The 16,819-nt window shown below is 53.6% G+C and overlaps 7 protein-coding genes across 7 annotated transcripts; 4 read left to right on the top strand and 3 right to left on the bottom strand.

Annotated features, from left to right (window-relative positions):
• Positions 1–292: 292 nt before the first annotated feature.
• On the bottom strand, positions 293–1,207 carry ACRALDRAFT_2095971 (uncharacterized protein; the record flags this gene model as incomplete). Its single annotated transcript, XM_071022754.1, has 2 exons — positions 293–757; positions 851–1,207. The coding sequence occupies 2 exons, from the start codon at positions 1,205–1,207 to the stop codon at positions 293–295; spliced, it is 822 nt and encodes a 273-aa protein (XP_070878292.1).
• A 339-nt stretch (positions 1,208–1,546) lies between these two features.
• Positions 1,547–3,359, top strand: ACRALDRAFT_2095937 (uncharacterized protein; the record flags this gene model as incomplete). Its single annotated transcript, XM_071022753.1, has 2 exons — positions 1,547–1,896; positions 1,961–3,359. 2 exons carry the CDS (start codon positions 1,547–1,549, stop codon positions 3,357–3,359), a joined length of 1,749 nt encoding a protein of 582 aa, XP_070878291.1.
• A 491-nt stretch (positions 3,360–3,850) lies between these two features.
• Positions 3,851–7,783, bottom strand: ACRALDRAFT_1091626 (uncharacterized protein; the record flags this gene model as incomplete). The annotated part of the gene is made up of 5 exons (XM_071019578.1): positions 3,851–3,989; positions 4,030–7,011; positions 7,101–7,495; positions 7,567–7,629; positions 7,697–7,783. 5 exons carry the CDS (start codon positions 7,781–7,783, stop codon positions 3,851–3,853), a joined length of 3,666 nt encoding a protein of 1,221 aa, XP_070878290.1.
• Positions 7,784–8,035: 252 nt separating this feature from the next.
• ACRALDRAFT_1091627 (uncharacterized protein) lies at positions 8,036–9,753 on the top strand (the record flags this gene model as incomplete). The annotated part of the gene is given in 6 exon segments (XM_071019579.1): positions 8,036–8,058; positions 8,084–8,167; positions 9,143–9,266; positions 9,282–9,393; positions 9,448–9,484; positions 9,582–9,753. Coding segments are annotated over 6 exon segments (399 nt in total), but the record flags the coding sequence as incomplete, so codon positions are not given.
• Positions 9,754–9,794: 41 nt separating this feature from the next.
• On the top strand, positions 9,795–10,004 carry ACRALDRAFT_1016755 (uncharacterized protein; the record flags this gene model as incomplete). Its single annotated transcript, XM_071014734.1, has 1 exon — positions 9,795–10,004. A coding segment is annotated over one exon (210 nt), but the record flags the coding sequence as incomplete, so codon positions are not given.
• Positions 10,005–10,278: 274 nt separating this feature from the next.
• On the bottom strand, positions 10,279–12,896 carry ACRALDRAFT_1047341 (uncharacterized protein). The gene is made up of 5 exons (XM_071015498.1): positions 12,636–12,896; positions 12,001–12,481; positions 11,452–11,875; positions 11,155–11,393; positions 10,279–11,088 (listed from the first exon to the last, which is right to left on the bottom strand). Exons 1-5 carry the CDS (start codon positions 12,828–12,830, stop codon positions 10,835–10,837), a joined length of 1,593 nt encoding a protein of 530 aa, XP_070878287.1. The 5' UTR covers positions 12,831–12,896; the 3' UTR covers positions 10,279–10,834.
• Positions 12,897–14,608: 1,712 nt separating this feature from the next.
• ACRALDRAFT_1060627 (uncharacterized protein) lies at positions 14,609–16,130 on the top strand. The gene has a single exon (XM_071016265.1). It carries the CDS (start codon positions 14,665–14,667, stop codon positions 16,039–16,041), a length of 1,377 nt encoding a protein of 458 aa, XP_070878286.1. The 5' UTR covers positions 14,609–14,664; the 3' UTR covers positions 16,042–16,130.
• The last annotated feature ends 689 nt before the right edge of the window (positions 16,131–16,819 follow it).

Below are 16,819 nucleotides of genomic sequence, written 5' to 3'. Positions count from 1 at the left end.
AGAAGGGGGTGGTAGCCCACAACGCGCCTTGTATACGTGGGTCTGTCTTGTGCCATTGCTGGCCGAGAAAGGACACTCGCGGAGGCGTCGCAGGCTGGGCGTTATCCGAACACCGAGGCCAACGCCGATACGGTCGTGTCTGCCCCAACAAATGACCAACTGATGTTGCTCCTGTCGCAGCGCCTGGGAAAGTATAGGATCGAGAAAGATATTTCGGGTTCTCCGGAACAATTCACCGTGATTCGTGCTTCTCCGGATGTCGCTCGCAAGGAGGAGGGCGTTACGGCCGACTTCACCACCCGCCTCGATAGCCCCGGCCCCGTCCACGGTAGCCGCCCCCGCCACCGCCTCCCCGAGAGCTCCTGTGGTGTCCGCCCGGGCCCATGTTGTCGTCATCCATAGGTGGCGCGCGCATCCGGCCACGCATGTCTTTGGGAAACGAGTCGAATGTCTTGCGCATTTGGGCGTAGCCGAGGTGCATTTTCCCGTAGAAATGATCGGCCAACCTCCTGTCATTATCTAGCCTGCTCAGGTATGCGCCGCATACATCACACACTTGGAGCTTCTGGTGACCCGATGGACCTGATGTGTCGGAGAGCTCCTTGAGTTCCTTCTCGCGCTCCGCCTTTGTCTGCTGCGCTTGGCGTACGCGGTAATACTCGTCGATGGCGCGGGAGACCTCTCCTATTTCGCCGAGAATCTCGACCTCGAGGAGACCGTTGTTGATACTGGCGTTGAGGTCGGAGATGTTTTTGAGCTAGAAGGGAGGGAGACAGAACATGTTAGAGCCAGAACGAGCTAGGAGGAGGAGAGGGACGTGTCCTCGATTCTGGGGCATGAAACAGCTTACTAGAACGTTTGTTTGCCGAATCTCGTCGGGCGTCTTCTCCAGACGCCTCTGGGCCGCATCAATCCGGCGATTGCAGTCGTCGATGTACTTCTGCAGGTCGCGCATGTAGTCGTATTCGAAGCCGTACCGCTGCCTCTCCTTCTCGGGCAACGACTCGTATTCGACTTTGAGGCCTTCCGAGTGCACTCGTGGGCATGGGCCGAGGTCTTGCTTGGTGTTGGTAAAGAGGTCGTGGGGACAGGTGCCGACAATGTAGGAGCGGCAGACCTTGGGGTCCGTCATGGAGAGTTGGGTGGCGCGTGTGGACGCCGACCCTCCCATAAGCTGCTCGAGCAGCTTTCTTTGTTCCGCCGCCATGATCGGTACCGAACGGGGAGTGTTGTCGGCAGTAAGAGAGAGTAAGAGGACAGTAATTAGGGACGAGGAGCGTGATATGGAAATAAACAAATGAAGCGACTAAATTTTCTTGTAGCTAGGCTGGTGATGGTGCTGCTGCTGGTGCTACGCGAAAGCGAGTTACATACAGCTCGTAGTGACGAGAAAGCTTAATAAGCATTTCTGCCGATACACACCACCTTCTGTCCTTGGACTCTGACGCGACCTGTATGTCGCATCCTCGGCGACTTCACCCTAGGCAGCTTTACTAGGTGCCTTTCAGGTCCAACAACCCTTTCTCCTGTCTGGCCTTCTTTCAAGATGCGCCATCTACTGGCGCTCATCTTTCTCCTTCCCCTCGTTTCCTTGGCCTCGGCAGCCGACTACTATGAGCAACTGAACCTACGTCCACTTCCCTTGTCCGCGCTGCTGGCAAGCTTCAACTTTCGTTCCAACACGTCCTTTTACGACTTTGAGTCTCAGAACTTCCGCTATTTCCCCAGATCTTTGGCGCAGATTCTACAACATGCAGGCACTCGTGAACTGCACTTGAGATTCAGTCTTGGGCGGTGGGATGCTCAGAGCTGGGGTACCAGGCCGTGGGAGGGGCAGCGGGAGGGAGGCACGGGCGTCGAGCTCTGGGCATGGCTGGAGTCTGAAAGCGACGAGGAGTATGGCTTTCACCTCCAATCACCTCGTATCCTCCTACGTAACACGAGCTAACCTGGCTTCTAGGGCGGACGAGAAATGGCTGATTCTGACAAATGCGCTGTCGGGCCTCTTCTGCGCCTCCCTCAACTTCGTCGACAGCACCCGTACGACCAGCCCCATCATGTCCTTCCAACCTGAAGGGGACCACCCCGCATCTTCGATTCCGAACCTTCGACTGCTACACGGCGTCCTTCCGAAGGAAGTGGTGTGTACGGAAAACTTGACACCGTTTGTGAAGCTCCTCCCTTGCAAGGGCAAGGTGGGAGTTTCCTCCTTGCTAGACGGCCATAAGCTCTTCGACTCCTCCTACCAGAGCATGGCCATTGATGTCAAGCCCATCTGCCCCAGAGATGGCGACTGCGTGTTGGAGATTGAGCAGACAATTGACATGGTTCTCGATATGGAGCGGTCCAAGCGAACCCAGGACATTCCCCGCCCGCCGCCTAGCCGGGACCTACAATGCGACACGTCCAAACCGTATAGTTCCCCGAATACCTGTTACCCCCTCGGTCACGCCGTCTCCCAAGAGTGGTCCCTGTCCCAGGTCCTTGGGAAGCCCATCAAAGGGGCGTGTCCTCTCACAGATCCGGAGATACCGCCCGTGTGCATCCAAGTTCCCCATTCCCGAAGCGTCTACACTTCGGCAGGGGTCCAGCAGATAAAGAACCCGGATGGAACGTCCAGATGCTTGACATTCGATACGGAGGGTGACGTTGATATCATCCTGCCCGGCCCTGACGCCGATGATAAGCACGGAGGCAACTCGACGGACGAGCTCATTCAGTCACCAACTCCCCTCATCTACGCCGAGCGCAGCTTCATGGGGCATGGTCAAGAGCGTGGAGGAGTGCAAGCCATTCTCACCAACCCGAGCCAAGACACCGAGGTGGAATTCATCTACATGGAATCATTGCCCTGGTTCATGAGAGTGTATCTCCACACCCTGAACGCCAGGCTGGAGGGTTCACCTGGGAGCCAGCCAGCCATGATTGAGGACATATATTACCGCCCTGCCGTGGATCGTGCGAGAGGCACGCAGCTCGAGCTGCGCATGAGGATCCCGCCGGCCTCAACCGTCTTCCTCACCTATGATTTCGAGAAGACCATTCTACGTTACACGGAATATCCCCCCGATGCCAACCGCGGCTTTGACGTCGCGGCTGCTGTCATCACTACCGTCAGTCCTCGCGTGCAAAGCGTGAGAACCACGACCCTGCTGCTGAATCTCCCCGTTCCAGACTTCAGCATGCCTTACAATGTCATCATATTTACATCGACAGCAATCGCACTTGCTTTCGGGGGTTTGTACAACATTCTAGTCCGTCGTCTTGTTGCCGCCGACGAGGCACCAAGCCCGCTGGCTCGAGCCAAGCTGGGCAAGTTGGTAGCGAAGTTTAGGTCCAAGAAGTCGACACAACAATAGATTCTTTAATTTGTCTTGCTCGGTGTGTTCTGATCCCGCCGTCTTCTCACCCAGTGCAGACTAGCTCGTCTTGACTTCCTCAGCGCTCTCGACACGACTTCCCTCGGCCCGGATTGCGCACATTGTCGTGCAGCAGTATCTGGAATGCTGTGCTCTCGTTTGCTTTGGTCCTGGGCCCCATCTCCCAACTCATTCGTTAGCTGCCCAGCTTGAGCGCGACGGTTGCTCTGTGATGTGAGACACCTCCACCCAATGTCATCTAAGCACATTCTTCGTTGTCCCTACAATCTACTGCAAGAATGCATGCCACGACAGGTGTGGGGTTCAACTCGCGCTTAGCACCTTGATTATATTCTCAAGTTGGAGGCAGATATGAAAGAAATTGGTTATTGAATTATGCTAATAGCATTCTAGGTAGCTAACGAATAAAGAAGACGACTCTTGTCTTGGTGTCAACCTTTTCCCATCTCCATCCATTATGTGTCTTCCGCCTAACAAGATGCAAGGCGGTGATGACAAGCTCCAGGACTGAAATACGGCAAGATGTAGAGGTACAGTAGAAACAAAAGAAAGTTATTGATGTCTGTGACTATGCCGAGTATGGCAATGGTATTCCGAAGAATGCAAGTGCTTCATTTAAGGAGGGACGGCGTCATCGACAGGTACACACTCCCCGTCGATGATAACGCCCGTGCCATCAACGAAGCCGAGAGCGATTTGCAGACACTCCACAACGCTGACACCTTCGGTCTCGGTCGTGATGCTTGCGGTCGACAAGCAGGTGGAAGCGCTGCCAAGGGCGAATGGACCCAGGGCGACAGTGCAGACGGCGATATCGGCAACGAGCGCCAGACCGTTGGATGAGGAGAGGTCCACGCATGCTTGGGGCAAGGTTTCGATACACTGGCCCTCCAGTGCAGTCAAGATGCAGGCCACAATGTCGCTACCGACCGTGGTGAGGGTAGGGATGGTGGCCAAGCAGGTCGCCACATTACCAACTGCAAATGGTCCGAGGGCGATGGTGCACTCGGCGAGGACAGGAATCAGCGCGAGACCGTTCGTGTTCTCCAGCTGTGAACAGCCGGCCGGCAAGGCGTGCTCGCAGTAGGGAGTCGGCTCGATAGTGCACTCGGTCGGTTCCGGGCGGGGTTCAGGGCTGGGTTCGGCAGACGGTTCAGCCGAAGACGCTGGGTCCGAGGCGGATGAGACGGGTGGCTCTTCGGACGAACTAGGCTCAGGCGTGGGTTCCTCAGACGGCTCAGCGGATGAGACAGCAGGCTCCTCGGACGGCTCTGCAGAGGAGACAGCAGGCTCCTCGGACGGCTCAGCAGAGGAAACAGGAGGCTCCTCGGACGCACTGGGTTCAGGAGTGGGTTCGGCAGATGGCTCAGCGGAAGAGACAGGAGGTTCCTCAGACGGCTCAGCGGAAGAGACAGGAGGTTCCTCAGACGGCTCAGCGGAAGAGACAGGAGGTTCCTCAGACGGCTCAGCGGAAGAGACAGGAGGTTCCTCAGACGGCTCAGCGGAAGAGACAGGAGGTTCCTCAGACGGCTCAGCGGAAGAGACAGGAGGTTCCTCAGACGGCTCAGCGGAAGAGACAGGAGGTTCCTCAGACGGCTCAGCGGAAGAGACAGGAGGTTCCTCAGACGGCTCCGCAGAAGAAACAGGAGGTTCCTCAGACGCACTGGGCTCAGGCGTGGGTTCAACAGATGGGTCAGGCGTGGGCTCGACAGATGGTTCAGCGGAAGAGACAGGAGGCTCCTCGGACGGCTCCGCAGACTCAGTGCCAGTCGGCGATGGCACCAGAACAATCTCGGTTCCGGTTCCAGACGGGTCGTCGGGAGTCAGTGTGAGAGTTGAGGTTTCTGTCCCGGAGTGGACGCTGGTGATGGTGGTAAAGGGTCCAGTGAAGGTAGTGTCATCACCACCATCGGTAGGGGTCAGGACGATCTCAGTTCCGATAGTGCCCGTCCCAGTAGGAGCGAGAGTGAGAGTCTCCGCTTCAGTGCCCGTGCCTGGGGCCGTGATAGTGGTGAAGGGGCCGGTGAAGGTAGTCTCTCCACCATCAGCGGTCGGGGTCAGGACGATCTCTGTTCCGATAGTTCCCGTCCCAGTAGGGGCGAGAGTGACAGTCTCCGCTTCAGTCCCCGTGCCTGGAGCCGTGATAGTGGTGAAGGGGCCGGTGAAGGTAGTCTCTCCACTATCAGCGGTGGGGGTCAGGACGATCTCTGTACCGATAGTTCCCGTTCCACTAGGGGCGAGAGTGACAGTCTCCTCTTCAGTTCCCGTGCCTGGAGCCGTGATAGTGGTGAAGGGACCGGTGAATGTCGTGGCATCGGGGCCTGCGGGCGTCAGGACGATCTCTGTTCCGATAGTTCCCGTTCCCGTGGGGGCAAGAGTTAGAGTCTCCTCTTCGGTTCCCGTGCCTTCAGCCGTGATAGTCGTAAAGGGACCAGTAAAGGTACCTGCGGGCGTCAAAACGATCTGGGTTCCAATAGTCCCTGTTCCAGTGGGGGCAAGAGTGATGGTCTCCTCTTCGGCCGCGGTGCCAGGGGCCGTGATGGTCGTATAGGGGCCGGTAAAGGTTGTAGCATCGGGGCCTGCAGGCGTCAAAACGATCTGTGTTCCAATAGTCCCTGTTCCAGTAGGGGCAAGGGTGATGGTCTCCTCTTCGGACGCGGTACCAGGGGCCGTGATAGTCGTGTAAGGGCCGGTGAAGGTTGTTGGGCCAGCACCGGTAGGAGTCAAGATGATTTCAGTTCCCACAGTTCCGGTTCCGGTGGGGGGAAGGGTAAGAGTCTCCTCTGTAGTTGCTGTGCCTGGCTGGGTGATGGTAGTGAAAGGGCCAGTGAAAGTGACAGGCTCTGTAGTTGGGACCAAGACAATTTCAGTTCCAATGGTATCGGTTCCAGTGGGGGCTAAAGTAAGGGTGGTAGGAGCAGTTCCGGTGCCAGGACCAGTGATAGTGGTAAAGGGACCAGTGAAGGTCGGTTCTCCAGTGGCCGTTGGCGTTAGGACGATCTCGGTGCCCACGGTGTCTGTCCCGGTAGGAGGCAGGGTAAGCGTGGTAGGAGCAGTGCCGGTTCCAGGACCCGTGATAGTAGTGAATGGGCCAGTAAAGGTCTGAGCACCATCAGTCGGCGTTAAAACAACTTCCGTTCCCACGGTGCCCGTGCCGGTTGGGGGCAGGGTAAGCGTGGTAGGAGCTGTGCCGGTTCCAGGACCCGTGATGGTAGTAAAGGGGCCAGTAAAGGTCTGCTGTCCAGCTGTGGGCGTCAAAACAATCTCGGTTCCCACAGTATCGGTGCCAGTAGGAGGCAGCGTAATGGTGGTAGGGACAGTGCCAGTGGCCGGGCCCGTGATAGTGGTGAAAGGACCAGTGAAGGTCTGGCCTGGATCAGTCGGGACCAGCACAACCTCGGTACCAATTGTCCCAGTGCCAGTTGGGGGGAGTGTGAGTGTCGTGGGGGCTGTGCCAGTTCCAGGTCTAGTCTCGGTGGTGTATGGCCCTGTAAAGGTAGGAACATTGGTCGCAGTCGGCTGGACAACGATCACAGTCCCCGTTTCGTCAGGGCGGCTAGGAGGAAGAGTATAAGTGGCCGGGCCAGTTCCGGATGCAGCAGGGCCAGTGGCTGTCAACGTGGTGAAAGGGCTGGTAAAGGGTGCCCCCGTGCTACTCGCCGATACGTATTAGCTGGCTTTGTTGCGGCTCCTTGTATCGCGTCAGTTCTCAGTACTTACCCAGTAGACAGAGACGTGGAAGTGCCTGTGAGAGTGATATCCGTGATCAGTGTCGTAGGGGCGTCAGTAATCGGGATTGTGATGCTCCCGAAAGTCAGAACGGTGTTCGACGGGATGAACGAGCTGATGTGAATAGGCTGGACATTGAGGATGACGACTGGCTGCACCGTGACGACTTCGACGCCATCGGGACAGTCGGGTCGGCTAGGCATCTGCGGCGCGGCTGAGCCTAGTGCCCGTCCAAGAAGGACGGACGCGCCCACGGCCAGGCCAGGGACACGCATGGCAAAGGTGAGGTAATGACGGAAAAGGACAGTGCTCGTGCTCCTTCTCGATGAGAGTTGGCTATGGTAATGATTAGAGAGATGCTTGTCTTTACGATGCTGATATGCTTTCTGGCATTAGTGATCTCGGAAGGGCCTTAATATATACATATGTGAGCCTGTAAATGAGTCCTTGGGATCACGGTCTTCCCAGGCTCCGAGGTGCACCGCTTTCGACTTTCCAGGGAGTTGTGGGTGGATGAGATCTGAGAACAGGAATGTCGAGCAAAGGGAGATTCGAAAATTCCACATGTTCCTAAGTTCTCAACATACCCCGTCACCCTGGCTATGGTACCGCAGTGTACTTTGTCTTACGACTAGCCTGGAGACACAGCTTGTAGGTAGGGGGCTGAGGGTCATACTGAGATTGGCCGTTTATGGCCGCCTGCGGTCTAAGTGGCGGACCTACATTCCTTGACGACGTGTGAATGTCGGCAAACAGTAAGTGAAGCGCCGAAAGTCTAAGAGTTCTAGAAAAGTAAGGTATAGCATGCCGTCTCCCTGGAGCCCATTTTGACCGCATGCATGATGCACCATGGCTGTCTTGTTAGAAGGAAATTAACTCCAGCCTCTACGTGTTGTGGTAGTTGGACACTCAATGTGCTTTCAGCACATAAACGCTGCAAGTATGCGATGTGTAGTTGTGTGCCTTAATCGAAGACAACATGAAAACTACACAACACTCAATGCCGTGCATCATTCACATGGGATATTCGGGAATACATGTCATGTCCAGGAGGCTCGGTGAGAGCAAAACTGTAGACTACATGTAGTGACCACTGTTGTCCGCGTTCCATTTACTCGTCCCTGGAAGAGGCATCTCCTGACGTGAAACAGTGTCTCATGGACATCAAGCATGTAATTATAAGACGGACGTGTTGCCGAAAGCTTCATGGACGAAAACGAGTCAGTCGATCTCAGCTTGGTACTTTGCGCATGTAAGACAAAATAAAGTCCCTATGCCCTATAGTGTCGAGGTAGAGGCTGCAGAGCTCTGCATTCAAGGGATAACATTCTTTGTGTGTTTCCTTTATTGAGCCCAGCACTTATCTATGTGAGACATTGGCTCGATATTGTGCAGGTGACCCTGGATGATCTCCCGCTATGTCTTGACTCTTAGCTGATGCCGGATCAGACCGAACCACAGCCATAGTCCGTAAGCAGCGTTGGCTGTAATCGTAGCTACTGTCGGCACATAGACTTCAATCTAACTTCAGCCGCGGGCCGAAAGACATTTCTATGCAGAGAATAAATATCTCCGGCAACTGTTGGCAGCCAGCATTCCTGCGACTACGCCCCGGCATATCTCACACAGAATACAGTTAGGTAGCCACTAGGATCCGGGGAGTCCGGGGGAAGGGGACAGGTTGCTCGGACAGTACCGCATACTCTATACACTTCCCAAAACATAGGCCTGACTTGAGTGAAGTGTAGAATCCGGCAAGCTGCAGCCAGGTCATCTACGAGCATTCCGATGGGCAATTCTCCCGAAGGACCGAGTCCGTTTTCCTCAACCGCAAACAATCCAAGAATGGCTTTCAGAAGCTGGACCATGGCCCATGAGTGATTTCCACCAAGTCATACCACGAGCTCATTGTGGTATAAAGGCAGTAAGAAACGCTCTGTGTCCTATCTTGGCATCAGTTGTTCTTCACCGACCTACCACACTCGTTTTCTACGCGTCCCCTGTGCTTCTACGCCGCTCGTTTCCCCCAACAGCCCCAATTTCCTTTACAGCACAGGAGTCTTACACTTGAGTCGCTTACTTCAACAAGTCAACATGGTTGCCTCGCATCTTATGGTCGCTCTTTTCCCTGCTGGCCTACTGGCTGGCCTTATACCTGTTGCCCCTCGACAGCAGCAGGCACCGGCCCTCGCAGACCATTGTACCGTCACGACAACGCTCCCCCCGATCACCATCACCAGCCTTGCTCCTACCTCTACGGTCGGTTCGGGTCAAGGCGGTCATGGTTGGCATTCTGGATCTTTGATCTACACGACCGTGCTACCAACTCTGGGCCCAGATGGCATTGGCATGCACACCTACACCATCACTTATCCGTGCCCAGCCAAGAGCACTTGCCACCTCCCTGCTCCAACCGACTGCCCTCCGGGATTCACAACGACCGTTACTCTCTGCGATGTCTGTGGGCCCGAGCCATGCCCTGTTACCCTGACCGTACCCGTCAAGACGGCCTCGACTCCTCACACCGCTCACGTTCCTATCAAAACATCAACCTCGGACCACCATGGTAAAGATGGCGACCATGGTAAAGATGGTGACCATGGTAAAGATGGTGGCCACGGAGCAGATGGTGGCCACGGAGGTGACGGTGGCCACGGAGGTGACGGTGGCCATGGCGGTGATGGTGGTCATGGAGGAGATGGTGGTCATGGAGGTGATGGTGGCCACGGCGGTGATGGTGGCCACGGAGGTGATGGTGGCCACGGAGGTGACGGTGGCCACGGAGGTGACGGTGGCCATGGCGGTGATGGTGGTCATGGAGGAGATGGTGGCCACGGCGGTGATGGTGGCCACGGAGGTGACGGCGGTCATGCCGGCGATGGCGGCGACGGTGGCCATGGCGGTGATGGTGGCCACGGAGGAGATGGTGGCCACGGAGGTGACGGTGGTCATGGCGGTGATGGTGGCCACGGAGGTGACGGTGGTCATGGCGGTGATGGTGGCCACGGAGGTGACGGCGGTGATGGCGGCGACGGTGGCCACGGAGGTGACGGCGGTGATGGCGGCGACGGTGGCCACGGCGGTGATGGCGGCGACGGTGGCCACGGCGGTGATGGCGGCGATGGCGGCGACGGTGGCCACGGAGGTGACGGCGGTCATGGCGGCGACGGTGGCCACGGCGGTGATGGCTCGGATACGGCTCCCACACCGTCACCTTCCACCGACTTTGTCGAAGCTTCAGCAGTCACGTTCAAGGTCGCCGACGCTGGAGCGCTTCTCTCGATGCTGTTGATGGTCTTCCTCGTCTGATGAGAGTCGGAGTGTCGCACAACTCACATCACGTTCAAGTCCTGCAGCTAGCATACAGCGCAGGAGACCATGCAGTGCGCAATAGAGACTATCCATGGATATCGCAGTCAAGAATCCAATCCTGGACCTGGCCCATAGAGTTAATATAGAATGCATAATCGCCAGACTTTGGTGGTCTAATCAATCAGTCTTGAATTTCATACAACATGCCCTCCCATGCTTCTCCTCTCTTCAAGCTGGGAATGCGTCTAGTACTTACCGCTGACTTGTATAAATGCACATGCACTTCGTATACCGGATGATAGATATTCGCCCCGGTGTATGGCGTCACATTGAACAGGCGCCCATCCCACCCATGTAGACAAGTTAGAGGCACATAAACAACTGACGTCAATCCTTACCTCTACTCCTAACTCTTAAGAGCTGCGACGGCCCTGGGGCTCGAAGGGAAATGCAGCAGAGACCAGCGCAATGACGAGGAAGAGGGAAGCGCAGACATAGAGGGGGACTGGCGTGTCGGTTCCGCCCTCGGCAGCGATGACTGCAGAGATCATTCCCATGACGCGATTAAGAGCAACAGCAATGCCGCTACCAGTGGCACGGTGGGCCGAAGGGAAGATCTCGGCCGTGTAGGCATACAGAGTACCATAGTAGATGTTAATACAGCAGGCTTATCGAGAGAATTAGCAGCGATACAGCAAGTTTGCAGACAATAAAGACAGGACGGACAACCTACCAAGGACACAGCTAAAGGCGACGTTTTGAGTCGTGGTGGTGATGGCTGTATAACCAAAGAAAAATATCATGGTTAAAAGCGCACCAACAACCATGGTGTACTTCCGGCCGATGCGGTTAATGCTGGAAAGGAAGCCAGCGATGATGGGCCCAATGATACCTGACACGTTTGTCAGGGTATAATTACGCCAAGTGATATAGGACGATTCCTCAACGGGGATACGGTTGGAAATGATTGACCTATGTGGAGGTATTAGACGGCGAGCAGTGACACTATGTGACGATCAACAAGACCTACGGGAGGAAGACGTAGAAGAGGGGATAGGCAAGGCCTATGAGTGTCCATGAGAACCAGACCATGAGGGTCGAGAGGGCGAGCCTCCTGGTTGCAAACAGTCCCTTGAGATGGTGCATGAGGACACGCGGAGCATGTCTCTTCGTCGTCTCGCTCAGGACAATGTCACCATGTGATTTGAGCTGTTCGAGTGTCAGATCGCAAGGACGATTGTACCGTTTTGCGAGAGCCTGGATGTTGTTGACGACATCGGCGTCGCGACCTTGTCCGAGCAGATACTTCGGCGTCTCCTTGAGACGGACGACGAGGACGCGAGACATGGACATGACAAAGACGATGGCGCCAGCAGTGAAGAATACCAACCTCCAGCCCATGTTGTTGTTCCAGGTACACTTCTCGGGCTGGCTACAGTTCCATCGTGACTGGGCTACAATTCGAGGTTAACGGCAGATCGAGATGAACCGTACTCGGCAGGGAAGAAAGATGGAAGGGAAAGACCCGAAAAAAAAAAAAACGACATGGAAAAAAGAGGGAGGAAATGAAAGCACATACGCAGAAACCCCCAAGCGATGAAGCCGGTGAATGCTTGGCCGACACCCCACCAACAGGCCATGGTGGTGATAGACCATTGCCGAGATGAAGGGACATATTCGAGGAAGACAGTAGGGTCCAGGACAAGATTGCCGCCGCCACCAAAACCAATAAGGGCGACGAAGAAGCCGAGGCTCTCCCAGCTAGGGGCCGCACCGGCGACGATGGTTGCGGCGGCGGCGATGAACAGTGTCGAGTTGAACGCGATGCGACGGCCGATGATGTCGGCAGTGACACCCCAGAAAAGGGCGCCCACGAGGAGGCCAGCGTACGAGGCAATGCTTAGACCTGTCGCATAACCTCCATTCGGTGCGATTTCTAAGTACGCTTGGGCAGCAATGACACTCTGCAGGAGAGTAACCATGGAATCGACGGCATATCCGAAGCCACTAAGGCAGAACAGTTTCCAATGGAAGTTTGTCCATCCGATTTGGTCTATGGCCTATGCGCAGACGAGGAGATTAGAGACTTCACACATCGCGTCCAAATTTGAATAATGAGGGGAAAGAAGCAGACAAGCACGAGAAGAGCAAGCCGACATGGAGACATCCATCCCAGGACCTGAAGACGCAAGGCCAGACGGGGAGGCGAAATACATTATTCAAAAGATGCATCTTGCGGACGAGAGCAATGTTCTTGTTCTCGCCGGCCAGCAAGTCTGCTCCAGGGTCTATCGAGGAAGAATCCGATGCGTGGCCAGGGCTCTGTATAACGGGCTCGGGCCCGACGCCCTTTTCTGGGTCGGGGTCGGAGACGGTCGGTTCATTAGTCGCGGGGTTAGACGTTGTCATGATAAGGTATGTGTCCTAGCAATATTCGACTTTCGTTGTACCTGGGAGGGAAGATGATGAACGGTTCGCAGGAAAGTGTGTAGGACACCAACGAGTAAATAAAGGGTCACCGGACATACGTAGTACATAGCTCGTTGAAACTTTAGATGGATTTAACTTTTATTTTGAGACAGGATATTCCGACTATACCATTTGGATATTCCGACTGTAGTTCTGATATAGACCCACTTTCTTCCTATTCTGGAATGCTTGACATTGTATAACGTACATATGTACATAGCTACGGTCGCAAACCAGCCAACGTCTTCTAACGTCTTGGATTAATTCGATTGATTGGATTAATCAAACTTCTGCTGCGGCTGCGGCTGCTGCTCCTATTATTGTGGTTGTTGTGGTTGTTGTTGTTGTTGTTGTTGTTGTTGTTGTTGTTGTTGTTGTTGTTGTTGTTGTTGTTGTTGTTGTTGTTATTGTTGTTGTTGTTGTTGTTGTTGTTGTTGTTGTTGTTGTTGTTGTTGTTGTTGTTGTTGTTGTTGTTGTTGTTGTTGTTGTAATTGAGGGATAGGCTTATCAGTCTCCCATAGTCTCTCCCACGCGCACGCGCACGCCCATGTATATCTTCGCCACTATGCTGTTGCGTCCCGTGCCGTCACCTCCTGCTAAGGTACTTCGTAGATTGATTGTATGTATTTTTGGTGGTTAGATAATAAAATTGATTCGTTGAAAAGGATGGGCTTATCAGAACTACGAATAGAGTTGGAATATCCTGCCTCCTTCTTTTAACGTGAGTAGCGGTCGTGGCGCTGTGTTAAGAATCTAGCACTACTTAGTACTAAGTACGGCCCGATAGTGGGGCAGTGTATCCGGGAGGGTGGGTGGCATAACGTACATATGTATGGTACTTCGTATATGTAGGTAGGATTCTTCTATCACACCTCCTATCCTTGCCCGTCTAATATTCAGGGCGCTTATTCAGGGCACTTGTTATTCTTAGAAGTGATAAATGTATACAACGTAGGTCGGCAGGAAAGTGACACACGGCGGGTATGAAACGGATAAAGGCCTAGCCAGGAAATTTTGTAAATGGCTTCATAGTGTATATAAGTAGGAGCAGCTCTATTCGTAGGTTGCCTATATCTATAACCTTTATTACCACCTCTAACAGACAGTATTTCACACGAAAACGAATACTTTATAGCAGACATCGAACCCTTGCATTAGTAAGAGCTACCCGAGCAATGTGTATAATTGTTTCTAACCAATTGCTTCCAGCCATTCCCGTTATCGACCCAAGTACCAATATAACCGATAGCGGCGGTTTTATTAAAGTCCCGAACGACGAGGAAGAAGAACGGATGCGTAAGGCAGCCGAAGAATCACAGCGAAAGCGCGAGGAAATTCGAAAGAAACGAGAGATGGAGGAGGCGATGAAGAAGGCAGCACAGATATCCCAGCAACGCAGGCGTGGCGGTGCTCGTTAGCAACACTTCTCTGGTTTTATATTAGGAGAGTAGACGAACTTAGGTTAAGCTACATTGCGCACGGAGTACAAACACAAGCAGAATTTCCCCAGCTTCCCATCAAATAATCATGTCTTATTGGCTGTTAATATAACAGGGATCCAGATAAATAGTGGACTCGCATAGCGCTAAACCCAAGCCACCCTAGTTAGGTTACTTGGCGAATGCATGTCTAGGAACTTGGTCACCAGGACGCGGTTATAAGTTGATCCGCGCGACGCTTCTTATGCCCATTAACTTCTTCACCGCATCTTATTATATCTTTACTCCTTCGTTCTAACACTTTATTCTACTTTCAACGCCGGACCTCAATCAACATGAAGGAGAAGATATCCTCACTCAAAACGTATTTTGACGAAATAGAGGAGACGAACGGCGACGATGAATGCAGGGCCTGGTTAGACAAGGTCTTCGACGCTAAACTTGAACTGGCAACATTTGTTGCTGCTCGGCGCGGAAAAGGTAGAGCCACGGAGTACGTTGGTTTCCTCAAGGGCTCTTTCAACTTCGCCTTCCGCTTCAAGTTCAGTGATGGAGGCCCGGACGCTATTATCCGATTCCCAAAGCCAGGACATACGGCCACGGCCCTCCGGGACGAGAAGGTCACGAACGAGGTCCAGGTGATGGAATATCTCAGGCAAAACACCACGATTCCCATCCCTTATATCCACAGTTGGGGCTTGACAGTCGACAGTCCGCATCAATTTGGCCCGTTTATCATCATGGACTACGTCGAGGGGGTGCTCCTATCAAAGGTCCTGAAACGACCAACGGAAAACGACCAAGAGGAAATGGTCTTGGACCCAAATATCGACAATGCAAAGTTGAACAAGATCTACCATCAGATTGCCGATTACTTGCTTCAGCTCTCCCAGCTTACGTTTACCCGTATCGGCGCCATTTCGAAAGACGGTGACACGTGGTCCGTTACTAAAAGACCACTGACATATAATATGAATGAGTTGGCAACAGTCGCAGGCTACCCAGGTGATCGCTTTCCAACCTCACCCTTCGATCGTGCCAGCGACTACCTTAAGTCAGTCTCGCGTGAGCATCTAGTCCACCTCTGGACTCAACGCAACTTAGCAGATGACTCGGAAATTGCCCGCGGACGATTTGTTGCTCGCAATCGGTTCCCCCAGCTAATATCCGAGCACTGTGTCGACGATGCTGGGCCGTTTATCCTTTACTGCGATGATCTCCGGCCTTCTAACATGCTTGTTCATCCGGACACTCTTCAAATCACAGCGGTACTCGACTTTGAATTTACGAACGCTATGCCAGCACAGTTCACGTACGACCCCCCTTGGTGGCTGCTATTATCTGGCCCGGAACTGTGGCTTGATCGCGGTTCGATTGAAGAATTCCTGGCCCTTTATGAGCCTAGAATGGAGCAGTTCCTGCAGGCTTTAGAATTCGTGGAAGGCGTGTCGGCCGGCGGGAAACAGAATCTCGCCGCACCTCGACTTTCTACTCGGATGCGTGATTCATGGAGCTCCGGTCGCTTCTGGTTCAATCATGCAGCCAAAAAAGGGTTCGAGATAGATGTTGTCTATTGGGCTGCATTGCATAAAGAAGGCGCTGGTATTGAGTTGCTTGATGACGATACACGCGCAGAGCTGGAGCCATTCATAGAAACCAAGATGGAGCAGCTAAGGGCGTATAATAAGGAGTGTACTGCCCGTTTCTCTTAAGCATTATAAATAAACATGCTTATACTCGTGTTTACTTATTAGAGATGTTTATCGCGACTAGAGTATTTGGTGTATTCTGAATAGGGACTATTATTAGCAGCTGGCCGCGTTGTAAGAGGAGCCTAAGAGTAAGCGTCTGGAGACGGTAACTGGTAGATGGACGGTTGTATGTGTGTTTTTGGATGCAGGCCACCACGAGACAATACTGCGTAGATAACACTAATAGCGTTTAGCAAAGAGGTCGGAGCTATATTATACATATCTACCTGACCCGACCTACGCCCTTCCCATGGATAAACCAGAAAAACAGCCCAATGCCTCTAGACCGCTCCGTCCCAACACAGCGACTTATCCAAACTAACTATATCCCGGCTTTTATATAGCTTAGTATAGGTGCTAAGTTACCACGGCTGCCTGGAGCCCTGGTCCCAACGTGCGCATCTCCGTAGTGAAATGTTTCCCGTCTTAGACAGAGTGGTTGCTATCAGCATACCTAATATGACCACTATAGAACTTTTCAATCCGCATAGTTAGCCCGGTCAGCCGTCCCTATGCCCTGAGGCTACTTCTCCGTGACTATCTCAAAGAGAGTACTTGCATTCATCTGCTACTCAATCTCAAAGACTCTTATACGGCCGATAACCACCCGTCCTTGTATCTTACTTATGCCTAATCGCGCTATTGGGTGTGTCTAATCGATCCTGTCACTAGCTGCTGCTACGAGAAATGCAACGCAGATAAAGTTCCTTTCTGGAGTCCTTTAGAGGGTTCTCGGCTA

Source organism: Sodiomyces alcalophilus (assembly GCF_042370955.1).
Source record: "Sodiomyces alcalophilus JCM 7366 unplaced genomic scaffold ACRALscaffold_1, whole genome shotgun sequence".
Classification (NCBI taxonomy): Eukaryota; Fungi; Ascomycota; class Sordariomycetes; order Glomerellales; family Plectosphaerellaceae; genus Sodiomyces; species Sodiomyces alcalophilus.
Note: the sequence above shows the minus strand (reverse complement) of the source record. Positions and strands in the feature narration are given on the sequence as shown.